General features: G+C 42.2%; 1 protein-coding gene across 1 annotated transcript; it reads left to right on the top strand.

The window, feature by feature from the left end:
* The first annotated feature begins 726 nt into the window (after positions 1-726).
* On the top strand, positions 727-15,856 carry LMO4 (LIM domain only 4). The gene is made up of 5 exons (XM_054980507.1): positions 727-1,327; positions 3,786-4,024; positions 10,593-10,689; positions 10,985-11,140; positions 15,088-15,856. Exons 2-5 carry the CDS (start codon positions 3,789-3,791, stop codon positions 15,094-15,096), a joined length of 498 nt encoding a protein of 165 aa, XP_054836482.1. The 5' UTR covers positions 727-1,327; positions 3,786-3,788; the 3' UTR covers positions 15,097-15,856.
* The last annotated feature ends 242 nt before the right edge of the window (positions 15,857-16,098 follow it).

Raw genomic sequence — 16,098 nt, 5'->3', positions numbered from 1 at the left:
GTAAGAGCTGTAAAGAATCCTATACAGTGCAAACTGCAAGCGTAAGACCTCGGCCGTGGTGAAACCCCGGGGTATTTGGGGGGGGGGGAAGCATATAATATGCCTCCTGCAGATCCAGAGTAATACCCGCCTATCTACCAACTCTCCTACAGCAATCCGATGCATGATAGCTGAAACAAAGTCGCAAGGAGTTCAACAGCGTTCCTATACGAAACGCCGCCTTTTAGCATCGGATTTGTTTTAAATCCAAAGTTCCATGCTCGCTTGAATCCTGTGCACGCTTCCTCAGAAACTCAGACTTGCTCCCAAAGGAACGCGTCTCGCTTTGCAGCTTGATCTGAGGCACTTTCCCTCCGAAGAAATCCTCATGTTCCTGCTTGCATTAGAGTCCCCACGACTTCCCTCCCCAAGGCTTCCTCTCGAGTCAGCGTCCGGAGGATTGCGGCCTTCACCGCTACTCGCTCTCCTCCAGCCGCGCAATTGCCAAGGTCCCTCCAGGAGGGGGGCTCCAGTCCCGGCCAGGGCACCGGGCACGAGCGCACGCGCCCCCTCGCCCACCCGAGTCAGTGGCGCGTCCCACCTGACTCGTCCGGCCCCCTCTCGACCCCTCCCCATTCCTTTGTCTTCCTCGGGATTGGCAGGTTTTATTATTCCGCCTGAACAAACTGCGGGCGGATTGGGCGCGGCGCCGTGACGCGCGGGGCCGAGCTGCGGAGTCGTTGGGATTTTGCTCTGTCAGTAACACATGGGGGAGAGCGAAGCAGAGAGCCGCGGAGGGCGCCGACGAGAGGGGCCTCTCTGCGCGTCCTGCTGCCGCCAGCAACTCCGCAGCCGCTCCGGCTCCGTCTGCCTCCAGACTTTCCCCTCCTCTCGGACTTGCTCGTAGGCGGCCGCCTTTGGGAGCCCGCGCGGGCTGAGACGTCGGCGGCGAGGGGAGCGCTACAAAGTGCGGCCCCATCTGCCCAAACTTAAGCCAGCGATTGCAGCAGCCCCCTCGCCTCTGCAGCCGCGGCTGAGCTCTGCAGCTCCCCTCGAGGGGAAGCGGCGGCGGCAGCAGCAGGAGAAGGAAAGACAAGAAAGCAGGCAGGACCGAGCCAGCCGTCTCCCGGGCAGCTTCCTCGTCCTCCGCCGGGCTGCTCGTTTTTCCTTGGGGGTGAAGGTTCCGCCGTCGCCTAGCGAGAGCGCGTTGGGCTGGCTTTCTTTTTGTTGTTGCTGCTGTTCGTTGAGGGAAGACCACCTCGTAGGGAAGCCTTCTTTCTCTCCTGGTCGCTCTCCAGACCCCGCAGCCACGTTAGCCACGGCCTCTTGCACCATAGAGGGGAAACAGGTAAGCCGTGGGCTCCCCTTCCCTCTGCTCTCCTGTCTCTGGTTAGCTTGGCAGCTGGGTTTCTGGTCTTGCCCCCGCCACCCTTGGCATCCGGGAGTGGACGAGAACACGATCTGCTGCCCTGGGGAAGTCAGTCTTGCCCCGTAACTCCCGATCACCAAGCGGCGGTGGGCCGTCAGCAGTGGTGGAGCTGTACAAAGGCTGCCTGCCCCAAGCTGCTTCTCCCCCCCCCCCTTGCTTGTGATTTGAGAGAGGGAGGTGGGAGGAAGGATCGCCCACTTTTCTTTGTAGTAAACACTATTTTGAAACAGTGGCAGGCTGGAGGGGGAAAAATCTTGAGTGAGCGGTCCCCCCCCCTTTTTTTTTGTTCAGGAGAAATCTGATGAATCAAGCTAATTAAAACCAAGCCGTGAATTAAGCATCCATTTTTTTTGTACTACAAATTGCAAGCTCTATGCTTGTCCCTCCCTTGGTCTCCATTAAAATCACCAGAGACGTTGTTAAAAGGAGGGAGGGGGTGTGTGTTTTGCCTCTAGCTGCCAGCTCTCTCCTTTCTGTTTCATTACCTCTGTTCCAGGACCTAAATTGCTTGGCTGTGTAATTACCAGAGTAAGCCTATTTAAGTTAAAAGCTTTCCTTCTCTCCCACCCCCCAAACTCCAAATGAAACTTGATGAGGGCCCGTCCTTGGTTATCAGGGGAGTCACTTTCTGGTCAGTCCTCTTGATTCATCTCTTTTAGATTTAATCAGCATTAAGGTATTGCTTGTCCTTAAGAGCTTTAGCTTAATGGGGTTACTGGATGCTTCTGTCAGGGTAACGTTTCCTTCTCTATAATATTTACCTTTCAACAAAGGCTAGAGGTTAGGACGCTGTGAATTTTTTAAAAAGTTGGTCTTGGAAAGATCTGAAGTGGATTTATGTAATTTGAAATCTGATGGGGTTTTTAGAAATAAAAACTAAAATGCAGATTCATAGTGCTGGAAACAGTAACAAAAGGCTATTCCATGAGTTAAATGCATCAGAAATCAATTTACATAAAGGTATATGATGCATTCAGAGAAATGCAATGCTAATGGCTTTTAGAGTGGTTTCTCTTTCCCAAGTCTCAGGGTTTTTAGTTACAGCCTTAATTGGTGCCGTTCGCAGTCTGGTTTATTGTGTGGTCAACTGAACATATGATCAGGAGTTATTTTGGAGGAAATCCTGTTTTCTTCCCCCCCCCCCGCCTATTTTAAGGAACCTGACGCTGCTGTTGTAACCAAGTTAGGCAAGTGGCGGGGGGGGGAGGTTGCCCCCCTCTGTCTTTAGAGGTATAAGTTTTAGTGAGTAGCCAGATGCCTTAGGTTGAGCACATAGAGCTTATGAAGGACAAAGGTAAAAACGTGCTGCTTAATTGGCAGTAAATAACTTGATCTTTTTATAGTGTAAGTGATTGAAGGGGCACCAGTCTGTTGGACCCTGGATTGGAGGCAGAGCAAATTAATCGGTTGGAGTCAGCTTTATGAATTGGTTCCAATATTAATCTCCCCATTGCCCTACTTGTATAAATCATTTATTGCATAGTGAGAAATTCGCTTCTAGTTTTGTGTGTATTTTAAACGGCCGTCTTAGAGGCAGCCATGCTAGCTGCTTCCTGAGTGGGGCACACTTGGTTGTTCTGTGACTCTCTGTTGTTATCTCAAACTTTTTTTCTTTCTTCTCTTCCTCTCTTTTTTTAGGACAATAAAGCATTTAGCATTTAAATTGATGATCAAGGGCAGATTAGTGAGACAAAAGTAGATTGTGTTTGTATAGGAAGTTAACAGGCTTCTTGAAGTTCAGCGATCTATTATTATTCAGTAATGTGTGGGGGGAGCACTTCATTTGATCTCTTTTAAAAATGGGGACAATCGTGGTTGGCCTCCTATAGATAACAATGGCATGAAAAAGGAGAGCTTGAAAAACAAGTTTTGCAACTTTTATAGGGATTTTCTCCCCTCTGTGTGTGCCTGCACTCTCTCTCCAGAACCTCTCTTGTGTAAGAAAACTAAATCCCTCGAAGTGTCCCCAACTTGTGAGTCGCAGCTGTGCTTCCCATGAGTTGTGGTTAGGGAACAAGGCTTCATGAAGGTTTCTTTTCTTCCCCATTTAGTGCTGTGGGGCCCAATAATTTATATCGGGAGGGCTATGTAGACTGCGAGTCTCCAGGTGTGTGTACTTTTATGTCGGCAAACAAAGTGGAAGGGGGGGGTCTCTCTCCAGCAATATTGTAAGCTGAAACTGTCATTGGGCCCCATTCATGAGCTGGAGAGGGGAGGTGGCTAATTAACCTAGAACAAAGAGCCTGAAAAGTAAACAAGTAGATGCTCTTCCACTCTTTCCTCCCCCACCCTTCTCTACACAGGACTGCTTTAGAAAGAGAAGTTGCAAGGGTCTCCTGTCCAGAAAATTAATCCTCTTTCTGTTTTTCTTGCCTAGACCATGGTGAACCCTGGCAGCAGTTCACAGCCTCCCCCGGTCACCAGTGGCTCCCTCTCATGGAAAAGATGTGCAGGCTGCGGAGGGAAGATTGCCGATCGCTTCTTGCTCTATGCCATGGATGGCTATTGGCATAGCCGGTGTCTGAAATGCTCCTGCTGCCAGGCACAACTGGGAGAAATTGGTACGTCCTGCTACACGAAGAGCGGCATGATCCTGTGCAGAAACGACTACATCAGGTGAGAGATGGAGGGGAATGCTTGTGCGCGTGCATGGGAGTATGTGTGCGCTGTAATTCCATTTCTCCCTGTGAAACAGATGAGTGGGCCAGAAACTGCTGCAGATAGTAGTTTGAAAACAAGAAGCAGAATGTATTGAGCCAGGAGGAGTACGATGGGCAAGCTGGATAGCTGGCCCTGAGGGAAGGTGAGAGTGAATGAAACTTCTTTGGTGGAGACTCCCAAGTACCAGAGTCCGTTGTGTAGATGAGGAGAAGGGTATAGAGAGGGAAAAGGGCTGGTTTCACTAGGGCTGTGGTGCAAAGACTAAACAATGAAATATCTTCTTCTATAGTATCTGATTGAACAGTGCTTATGCAAATAATAAGCAGTGAAAATGGAGTGACTCATTCTCTGCTCATGGTGAAAGAATTGATTAACTGCTGGCCAGCTGAAACTGCCTTTTGCCACACACACACACACACACCCTACACCTCCCAAGTCCTGTGCACACTCCAGTTGTTGAAGGGCAGCTTTTGGCTGGCTTTGCTCCTTTTCTGTGCAAAAGGAAAAGTAAGTTTTGGGCATTCATTAAACTTTTTAGTATTTCCTTTTGCACCACAATGTTTAATCTCCATCCCTTTTGCACTGTGAGCTTAGTTTTGGTGCAGTTAATGAAAAGAATGTTAGCGGTCTGGTGTCAACTGGATCATTTTAGGTGTATTCAAGCTCTTTTAAAGGATTACGCATTTAATTTGAGTAAGTAGTTTGATAGACTGATGCACATGAATGCTTCGAGAAAGTGTTCTAGTTGAGCAACCAATATTTAAACATCCCCCCTCCTACATTTTTGGCATAGGAAAACAATGTGAATTAAAGGCATAAGGAGTATTGTCTGGGTAGTCTTTGAAAAAGTATCCCTGTTCACAAAGGAAGAAAGATGTTTGGACTTTTAGCATGTGTGAATCTGTGGAATAACTGGATGTAGCACTATACTGCGTTTTATTTTCTCCATACTTACCTTGAATGCATCACTGTTTTGAATGATGATGCCAAGGGGTGTTTGCTTGTTCAGTGTATCCTTTACCCTTTTTGATGATGGCACTTTCAATCTGCTAAATAAGCTACAAAAACAAAATAGCTATAGGAAGGTTTTAAGGGATTGCAACATTAATTTTGCTAAGTGTTTGGATTTTTGAAAAAGTAAATGCTAGAAAACCAGTATGTTCAGGCTTACAGTGATGTGTTCTTGATCCCTGTCTGAAGCAACTGCATAAGCAAGGCAGAATTCTAATTAAATAGAGCAGAACGGTTAGGAAGAGATTTGTTTGAAGTGGAAAAAATGACACTACTATTCAGATTCAGTGAATAGTACAGATTTAGTCTTTCTCTACTAAAACCATCAAACCAACCTCTTCTGGTTATTGTGAATTAAAAAGAAGTTGTCTACTGTACCCACTAAAGCAAGTTCAGGCTAGATTACTGGAATATGCCTGAGGTTTTTGTGCAAACTTACTATGTTTTTACGTAAGCTATTACAAATAGGGTGCCTTATCAGATGGTGAATTGGAACTGATGTGTGATTCTATTACTTGGCCTTTTTTTTTCTAGAACTAGTAGGTTGCTGAGTTAAGGAAGGTTCTGATGTCTGGTATGCACTTCCAGAAGCCCATTTGTTCCTTGGGATGCAAGACGATGGTTCTAACTATATAAACTCCATCTATGACCCTGATGACTTTCAGGCATCAGTAATTGCATGTCCCAGCCTTCTGAAAGGCATGCAGAATGGTACCAGTATAGCAGCCTTCTGCAGTTTTTATCAGAAATGGATTGGGGAAGGTGCCTAGAGAAAACTTCCCAAGTCGCGTTCATAAATTTCATAGATTTTAAATAGATCCCACAGCAGAACATGCATAATACCTTTGAGAGGAAAACTGATCACCCAGCCCTTCTGAGGTGAAAGGGACTGGCTGCTCCAGGCCTGTGTTAGACCACAGACTAGTTTTATTATGGAGCTTTTGAGCTGTCTGATGCTGAAATGTAGCTTTGCAGAACCTTCCTTACCCATTCAGGCTTATACACAGCTGCAGGTCTCATTGGCAGCTGAGAAGTGTGTGTCTGTGTAAGGAGATGAAAATCATTGACTTTTCTTTGGCCCCGTACCCCTAACCTGAGTACTGGAAGCAAAATGCATTTTTCAGGACAGAGGAGGAGGGTGATAGGCAGTCCTCCTAGCCATGAGATTCCAGATAAAGCAGCAGCGTGGCAGTGAATCTGCACAATTAAGAGCTTTAATTAGTGTCTCCTCCATTTTCTCTTAGTTCTGATAGGTTTTATCTAATGAGATCTCGTCCCTGGTTTAGATCTGCCTGGAATGACGTGTCCGAAATGAATGAGAGCTGTGTCGCAAACAAAACATTTAATTAACAAAATTGGCCTTGGAGAGGAAGAGACAGAGAATAGGCTGGGGGGGGGGGGCAGAGAGAGAATGTAAATAGCTTTTCTTAAAGGGCTAGTGCCTGAGAATCCTTTTCCATGCATTTGGTATGATTCTCTAATTCTTTCGTCTCACCCAGAATTTACTTATTTGGGGTGGATGTTTTGGAAGGAGGAGTAGGTGGTCTTTTTAAAATTCTGACTGAGTAGTCTGGATTGTGAGTAGAGGGTTTGTTTGTTTTTTGAGCCTCCCCCCACTTTTTAATGCTTGTGGCCCTGTGTCCGACATGCCAGGGCAGGCACTTGATCCTCATTCCGACATGCAGAAGATGCTTTCCTTTCTCTTTGCTGCTCATTGCCATTCATAGGGCTGTCCGCAGTATGAGCCATTTGAGGAGGGCAGGGTGCCGCTAGGCAACGAGTTCATTTTTCTGGTAATCAACAGCAAGCTGCTATATTCAGGGAATGCTGTCCCTTTAATTGAACAGGCTAGGTAATTAAATGGCATTTTTCCAATAGGACGTGCTAGGTAAATCTAATAGTTGGTTATTTAATATCACTTTGAAGTCTGCCCACTCAAGCACAATGACAGCACAGGAGCATGTGAACTATTAGCTTGGAAAAAAAATCCAGGATCTCAAAAATTAATTAAATCGCATGCAATTTAGGGGGAACGTTTATCTTGATTTGTCATAACAGAATTAATTCAAGGCCTCCAATTCACTTGGGGGCAGATCTGTTACTCTGAATTAACCAAGCGTAATTTGGCTGATATTTTTTTCTCTTCCCCCTTCTCTAATGCAGCACTTCCACAGCCACCCTCCTCCCCCTTTCAAGTATCAATAGCTGCTGGTGCTTTTAAGGTGCTTGGGCTGTAGTTATGCTGAAGTACCTTTAATGGACTTGGCTCCAGGCATAGTTTTCCTGTGTAGCCTTTGTTGCGTCTGATACAGCTGGTGCAGAATTTGGATCCAAAATAGGAAATCTGCTGGAAAACCAATCTCTTCTGGACCAGTTGCTTTGGATATGCATTTCTTTCTGGATTGGTTCAAATACAAGTGTGATTTGTACTCCCGCCTTCTGTGAACCTTCTGGCTGGCTGTTTGGTTTCTACAAGTATTCTAACCACCCGATGTAATCTTATTTTTGTATATTATGTTTTTTTTTAGTTGAAAAAACTTCCAGTTGAATTTTTGAGCAGTTGAGTGTAAACGCAGTTGTCCTCGCCTGCTTCATGACCACTGACAAGGTTGGAGGGAGGGGGCAAATACTGGAAATGGTGTTGTGATTAATTTAACATGGTACAGCATCATGCTACAAAATGTAGAACTTTCCTTTCATCCATAGATGGAACATCTCAGAGTTGGTGATTGATTGTGTTGCCCAAATGTTGAAATATTAACAACCTCCTTGGACTCTAAGACCCAAAGAGAGGAAACTGAAACCACTTCTGTCATCACAATTAAAGAGTCCCCTGGCTTTAATTAGCCTGACCTGGGGTATCTCCCCCCCCCCAACTTTGCAGGAGTTAAAGAGAAAAGAGCCCATTAAAGTCCAGTCTGAGACCGATAGCTACTTAATTGAGCACCTAAAGCCTCCAGCCTTTTAAATTAAATACTGTCCTGGACAGTCTCCTTGATTAGCTAATTAACTCTCCTTTCCTGCAAAACCCACGTTAAAAAAAACTTTTCAGTAGGAACGTAGTTATCTGGGATCGGCTTTCTTTAGTCAAACGACATTGTCCAGAGAAAGCAGTTTCTGTTAAAGCTGTCACAAAATAAGAATATTTCCATCTGTGGGAGAAGAACAAAAGTCAAATTAAACTTTTTAATAAAATGTAATCTATGAAGTCTGGACATCTGCTGTAGGAGTTGCCAAACTCCTCAAAGTAGTAAGAATCTATAGAATATCTCCCCCTGCCCTCTACTATACCCTCTTTCCTAGAAACCTGAATAAATACATTACACAGCTCCTTGATCCTGTGTTTCTGTTTCTATTGCGGCACTTATTAGAAATCCACTTTAACTGAGATTAGAGATTCACAACAGCCTCTGTTGGTGAGGATTGTATAAATCACAAATACTCCGTTGAAGGAAAGTGGCAGAATAAAACAGGAATGCCTTAAAGAAAAATGGGGTTGTGCATTTTAACTCCTTCCACAGCGGGATGTTTGATTCCCTCCTGCCTTTTTAAAAGGGATGTATGTACCGACATACGCAAGATAAAGGAGCGTTTGTTCACTCATTTCTGCTATAAGACCTTCCACACTTAGCCATCAGTTGTAATTTTTATGCTGCCAATTTGAGTCCATTTGTAGAACTGTGGCCAGAGAAGCACTGCCTGAAGTTTCTTTACTTCCGTGGCCATTGATAATAACTGTTTGGAAATAATAGACATAGTTGTACATAGACGCAGTCACACTAGTTTTTTTGTAAGTACTTTGAAGTGGTCCTCCTGATTGAGCAGATACTAGAATAGCACTGCTCCACAGTTTTCTAGACAGCTCAGTCCTTTTTAGGCTCGAGGCCTTGGCAGTGTATTAGTTCAGCTTTCCCTTTGTACCCATTCTGACTCTCAAGAAAGTGTCAGTGTGTTGCGGATCTCAGACTAATTAGTTTTGAAATGGAGTTTTGATTGAACTCTTCAAATCGATGCTGCTGCAAAATTTGTTTCTCAGGCTTCCTATTAAAAGCCATCTTAAGGGGCAGTTTTACTACTCTCCCTGTCGTTCAGTCGATACATTTAATAACAACTTACAGGCTATTTTCAATAAAGTGGCGACAGCAAATTAGTAGTTTGAACATGACAAGCCTCCCTCTGCAAGCACTGATTCTGGAAAACTCAAAGCAATTATTCCCCCCCCCCCCCTTAATACATGGGCTTGCAGCAAACATTCAGATTACAGCAGTTTCTGTAGTAACACATCCCCCAAACTAACGCACACCATCTTATGACTTTACTGTTGGACAAAAAGGCCAATACAAATCCTTAATATTTATTAATTTTGTAAATTCTATTGGCATTTCATTTTGGCTGTGCCGTATTGGGGGAAGTGGATCTGTATGAACCTGCCGTCTGGCTCAGAATCCTTCCTTCCTATGAAATGGTTGTGAATTCATCATTATGAATAGCTGTGAATGTGAAGAGGAGCTGTGGGATGGGGGGCAGGGAGAAGGTGCCTTTTTAATTCTAACAAACGCGTTCTGTAAAAGTGGGAGATCAATATTCATTAAAGCAGTATATCTCAGATCAGTGTGTTGTGCCTTTAAATGCATTAGGAGAATTATGTGTATATATTTCCTCCAGTCCTCTGTTCTCCCTCCCTCCCTCCATTGCTTCTCCTCTTCCCCCCCCCCCCATGGCAGATGTTGTGGTCTCATTTGATTGCATAGGAAAACTGCAGTGATACAGCAAACACCCAGAGAGATATGATGACAAATGGGTCCAGATCCCGGTAAATTACTTTCTGCTCAAATCGAAATTTCATTCAGTTTGTTGCTAGCAGAGATGAAGTAATCTAAATTGTGGACTCAGGAGCAGATAGAGGGAAGTTGGAGCAAGCATTTCATTATCAAGAGAGAGAGAGAAGGTTAGGATGAAAGAGATGAGCAGAGGCAAATCTAAAGTGTTGACACCATGATTGAAAAGGTTAACCCATACACATTATATATCAACCTGGATAGCCGGGAGTTTCTAATGGAAACTCTGCTCTGATGGAGGTTTACTGGAGTTTCAATACACTGAGCATGATGTCGTCTTAGATATACAATCAAATCCTCTTAACCCTTTTGATGACTCATCTCTCAAGATATGATTAAAGTACAAAAAAAAGTTCTTCATATAATTTCAAGGACACAATGCATTTAAACTCCAGTCATGAATTCTGTCCCTTTTTTATGACAAACCCAGTAATCTGATAAAAGTGTTGTACAGAATTGGTTTGTATTGCTAGTTGCAAGTCAGTATTTTACTGCATCCTATTCTTGAGAAGTATGGGATGCTTCTTTGGGTGTTTTGCTTGTTTGTTTTAAAATAGTCACATCCCGTAGTGCATACAGAAGTTTCAAAAGGGGATGTAAGAAGTTTAAATTGCTAGCATCATTAAGCAGAAGTGAATGCATATAAAATCATAAGTATTTATCTTTGTTTTCAGGTTATTTGGAAATAGTGGTGCTTGCAGTGCTTGTGGGCAGTCAATTCCTGCTAGTGAGCTGGTTATGCGGGCACAAGGGAATGTCTATCATCTTAAGGTAGGAGAACTTCTTTCTGACACGCTCCATTCCTTTATGGTTGCTCTTCTGCATGGAACCAGTATTGGGATAAAATCTGAAGCTGCTCTAAATTCAGAAACAGGCTTGTTGGAAGATAAAAATGCTTTCTGCTGTCCTTAGTGGCACTGCGTAGCTGAATTCTAAAGGTGCAATAACCTATATTTGGACATAGTGGAAAACACAGAATAAATCTACGTGTCTCTTTAACCTTGTTGTAAGCTCAAATTATAATAATTTCCAGGTTTTAATTTTTCTTTTCTTTACGTATTTTTAGTGTTTTACGTGCTCCACCTGCCGGAACCGCCTGGTCCCCGGAGACAGGTTTCACTACATCAATGGCAGTTTATTCTGTGAACATGATAGACCTACAGCTCTCATCAATGGCCATTTGAATTCACTTCAGAGCAATCCACTACTGCCAGACCAGAAGGTGAATACTGAACAATTGCTAATAGGCCTTATTAGAGCTAAATCAAGACAAATTTCTGTTCTGCCTAATGCTGGACATCTTTTTGAGCAGCTTTACATCACTAAATGTCGTTAAGAGGATGGGGCTCTAAGCATGAGTTCTAAAGGGACTCTTAGGGTATATTTATTGGGGAAGAATGTTTTGAATCCGAAGGGGGCAGGATGTTGGGGGATGCAAAATGAGTCTCTTAGACAAAAGCAGAGCATCTTGAACTAAATTGAGCTAATTGTATGATACTGACTTATAGAATCACTGCAGTACTTTATTAGGTATATTAGTTTGAATTAATTGGCTTGATTTCAAGAAAAATGCTTTCACTTCCTGTTGGCTCTGTCTGAATATGTATGTTTGTCTTGGCTATTGGTGCTAAAGTTATAATGTGGCCTTTCAGAGTAAGAGTAGGAAGCAATTTTGATCAACAATTGTCTTGTACTTCTGCTGGAACTGGGCAGTGTTTTAGATCTGTTTCAATCTCCCTAATAAGTCCTGTAGCTATGCAAATGAGTGCATTTTGATAACTGCTACGCCTAATTTATAATAATTACTGTCAACTTTCAGTTAAGGGAGTGTTCATTCCACACTGGTCCAGAAAACACCAAATGCACAAGTCTTGCACATAATTTTATTCGCATCATATTTCATACTGATTATGTATTGATGACATTGATTCATTTACTCTTTACAGCGCCACTTGCATGGATATTAAATCTTATTGACCACAGATGAATTTTAATTTCAGATTGGTGATGGATTTTTCCATCAGCTCTGATAGTATATTTGACTTTTTCATCATTAACCCAGGCAATCACACAGCACTGAGTTATTGCATTGAAACAAAGTGCACACTTCACTTGGTAATTCTTTATGGATTTACAATAGGGACTTCATTAATGTTCTAAGGATAGCAAAAAATAACATTTATCTGTTAGAAATTTTAAAGACAAAAGTCTTTTAAAAAAAAAAACCCTCAGGCAGCACGTGCATTTTGCAGCATCTGAAAGGGCCTAAAGGTTGCCTCTTTTTAGAGGGCACCATCTCTTTAGGAAAACATGAATTTGTTCCTGAGTAGAATTTACATTTACTTACTAGTGACCAACCATATAATGTTTTTAAGTAGCACCTACATACAGTTAAGGGCTCCTACAATCTTATCTTGTGAACGTTGCTTAGAAATTCCACTTAATATTTCCATGTAGGTAAGTTTAGGATGGCAGCCTTCTCTAAATATGGTTGGAAACCAAACACTTGCCTTTCAAATTCAATCTATTTGTCTTCTGTGATTTGTTTCATGCGTTTAGTGCTTTTGTTCTATCTGTGTCTTGTTTTAGTTCAGCGAAACTATCATGTGGGTGGGTGGGTGGGTGGTTACAGTATCAGCAGATGTAAGAGCGGAGAAGAATGGAAATCCATACAGGCATTACAAAGTTGCTCTATTTTAGTTGTAGCTTAGTGCATGGGAAGAGTTAAGTGCAAATGGACTTTCTCTTCTCTCTTTGGCCATTTATGGTGAGGTGGGTGAAGAGGGACTGAGGAAAAAATGCAGGGAGAAGTTATAAGTGGATGGCTTTTGAATGGCTGTTATGTAGGTGGGGGCTTTTTCTCTGTTAGTGGTGCCTTTAATTGAGTCACAGTTGGAAAGTAACCCAGTTCTCATGACTGGAGTCTGAGAAATTCCAGTGTCTTGGAATCAAGAGGGTTGTTTCTTTTTGATACTACATATGTTCAAGCTATCAGACCCTTGTCTCTGAGTAAGTGTATAAGTTCATTACTGTAGTCAGTATGGGCCGGTTCTACCGGTGCCATGGAAAAGTGTTGATAACGAAGACTGTTGAGTGAGTTCATAGCATCAGCTTATTCCTCCTTTTGACCACCGTCATCTCTTTGGCTTCCTTGTGTTATTTGACTAGTAAGCCCTTGGAGCAGGAGCTGCTTCCATTCTGTGCTCCTGCAATAACCAGCATAATAATATTGCTTCAATAGAAGAAGAGGAAAGCTCTGTAACAGCCCACTGACCATAATCGGCTATATTCTGTGCTACCTGTTGACTTGTCTTCCTACCAGAAGTTAAAAGTGAGCTGCACAGTTTTAAAAATTAGACGAATGGAGTTGGATCTGTTTCTTCCTAGTTAGCATAGTTTCTTGCCTGGTGGTCAGAAGTGAATACTGCTCAATTGGTGAGTTTAATAAATTGGCTCCAGTTTGAAATATGATGCCATTGAGTAAGTTACCAAGTCTCCTAGAAGACAGCAATACTATATACCATCTAGCAAGGTGATGAAAGCAGCACATCTCTGTGGAGCTTCCCATGGTCATTGTTTGCTGGTTTAAAAGTCAATATTAGTTTTTGGGCTCTGTGTAGAATGCATATACTAGCCTTGCAGTTAGTTACTGGCCCAAGGCAAGTAACAGTTGCTTCTGTTGAAGAGGTTTACTTGACTCATTCTGCTGGTCATTTTGTGTCATGCACAGACAGGCTGTTTATACTAAGATGCTGTTCAGCCCTGCTTTTCCATGTCTTTGAACCAAGCATGAAAAAACAGCTCTTAAAACTGTGTCCTTACAAGCTGAGCAATCACCTTACTGGGCTGGGAGTGTGACAGCAGCATCTGGGGGGATTGTCCTGCATGGGATGGGCTGCAGAGTTTAATTGAGATTTCTGCTGTCTATACAGATTGTATTACTGAGCAATTGAGGAACATTTCACTCGCTCCTTCACTGTGACAGTAAAGAAGAGCCTTCTCAGCTCTTCTTCTCAGTCCTTTGTACAAAGTATAAGTTTTCCTTTCATTGATGGTGAACAGAGCATTTACTTGGCTCCAGATCTTATACTTTTAAATAAAGTATGAGTTAGATTATGTTTTGCTATTCCGTCTCTTGCAGAGAATCTTCTAGTTTACATATCGCTCAGCAATTCCCTTGTACTTACATAATTGGTATTGTCTGTGTCCATAGTAGAGGACACTTGATGCTCATTTATTAAATATGCTTGCTGGCTGCTCCCTAATCTTTGTTCTGGACAGACAAATTACCTTTCTCACACTGAGCATGATCTCTAGGGAATTAAACCTCCAAGCTTCCACCAGTTTAATTAGCTTGAAAGTGGGGGGTTGCAGTTACTAATAGACCTCAGGCTTTTAGTAACTTGGGGAAAGAGTAAAATAAAACCTTCCTAGGAAGCTCAAAATGTCATTTAAAAACCATAAAAATCTAATATATATTATTTCATTTTGGTAATTGCAAACAGATTGCATTTGAAGACTGTCGATCGTTTCTACTTTATCCATGGAAGCTAGATTTCTGTTGAGCTAGGCATTTTTAATTATCACAATTCATTAACACATCACTGTGGAGGCACATGTTTGACTTCATATATTACAGTGTTTATGTAACATTAACTAACATAGCAGATGAGGAATCTTAAATGGGAGGAAAATATTCCAAAATGTCTATATTTAGCTTTTGTTCTATGCAGCATGTTAACTAGCGTTGCCTAGGGGAGGGTATCTTATTTGCTTTAGACAGAATTTTTCCTAATTTAGAAGATCACTTTACTCGGTGCTTCAGAGGCAAGGCATGTCATTTTATCCCTGTCCAAAATAATAATAATAATAATAAAAATAAACCCCACTAACAAACTTGACTGTGTTGGATTTCCCACCAGAAGTTTTTCTGTCTTTTGTGGAAGTGTATTTTGCTCTCGAAACCACAGAAAATTGTTTTTATGGTCTGTTTTTTCCATCTAAGCACTTTAGGGACTTGTATGAATGTTACAGAGAAAACCTTTAATCGAGTCACAGTTGGAAAGTAACCTAATAAAATTAGCAAATGAGGAGAAGGCAAGAATGGTCACGTTCAGCTCAAATTAAGCATTTTGGCTAAGATGCCCATTTTTTTTTTATTTCTTGCAGGTCTGCTAAAAGGTCAGAGTACTGCAGAATGCGTGCCTTCATCTCAAACTTTGTTCATCACAGATGGATCCCATGTCTCCAGTAGACAAGTCACCTTTATAGCTAGCATCAATGCCAGCTTCATGCCATTGCACCTTCTTTACTCTTGGTTGCCCTTCCCACATTTATTGGTGTATTAAAATGACTGAAAGTGAACATTAAGGACTCCATGAATCTGGGCTAATGGGAGACTGTAGAGGAAATGGAGGGGAAAAAAAGACTCCACCAGAGGACGACAACTTTGGGTGGGGAGTGGGTGGGTAAAATGACTAATGAAGCTAATTAAAATAAGCCTTCAAGTCTGCTTTCTACCCTCATTAACAATTAGCAGGGCACTGGCTGGAATTTGTACCCTGTGTTTTACCTTAACAACATTCTCTTTGCTCTTTGTATATTTAAGTGTTGTAAGGAAATGTGTTTCAAAACTCAAAACATGAGCTAAAAGGAAAGATGGGGCTCTTGTGATATTCTATCACAAATGACTTTTATTGTATCTCTGTAAAATACAATGTATGTATGCATGTAAGTGTTTTTTTTGTCCTAATGTTGCTACTTCCCATGGCAAAAAAGAAAAAGGAAAAAAATATGAAGCTCATAGCAGCTACTGTGTAGAAATTTTCACCTATTCCTAATTTGCTGAATGAAGAAAAAAAAATCTTTTATTTGTGATACTTTCAGAGACATTTGCTCTAGTATGGTGTATTTAAATAATAAAAACTTAAAATGAAAATGTCTTAAATTGAGTTTGGACTTGAGTTTGATGTGGCAAAAAACCCCTTTTGCCCATGAAGTCTTATAGTTCAACTTACAGGGGTTTAATTTTAAACTTTGTCAATAAGTAATTCATAGAACTCAGCATTGTCACTTCAGGCAGAAGCATAGAACTCAGTGGCGTCTAGTGGTTCTAAATATTTATTAACAGCTGCATTTTATTAGCTGGACTCTCATTGTGATTAACTCTTAGTGGCTCTC

This window comes from Eublepharis macularius, chromosome 5 (assembly GCF_028583425.1).
Source record: "Eublepharis macularius isolate TG4126 chromosome 5, MPM_Emac_v1.0, whole genome shotgun sequence".
NCBI lineage: Eukaryota > Metazoa > Chordata > Lepidosauria > Squamata > Eublepharidae > Eublepharis > Eublepharis macularius.
The sequence above is the reverse complement of the archived record's forward strand: the minus strand, read 5'-3'. Positions and strand labels throughout refer to the sequence as shown.

Excerpts from the sequence above, each read along its gene's own strand:
- LMO4 (XM_054980507.1), top strand. The coding sequence starts at position 3,789 with ATGGTGAACCCTGGCAGCAGTTCACAGCCTCCCCCGGTCACCAGTGGC. Across the intron at positions 4,025-10,592 it reads TGCAGAAACGACTACATCAG|GTTATTTGGAAATAGTGGTG; the intron begins GTGAGAGATGGA and ends CTTTGTTTTCAG. Across the intron at positions 10,690-10,984 it reads GGAATGTCTATCATCTTAAG|TGTTTTACGTGCTCCACCTG; the intron begins GTAGGAGAACTT and ends ACGTATTTTTAG.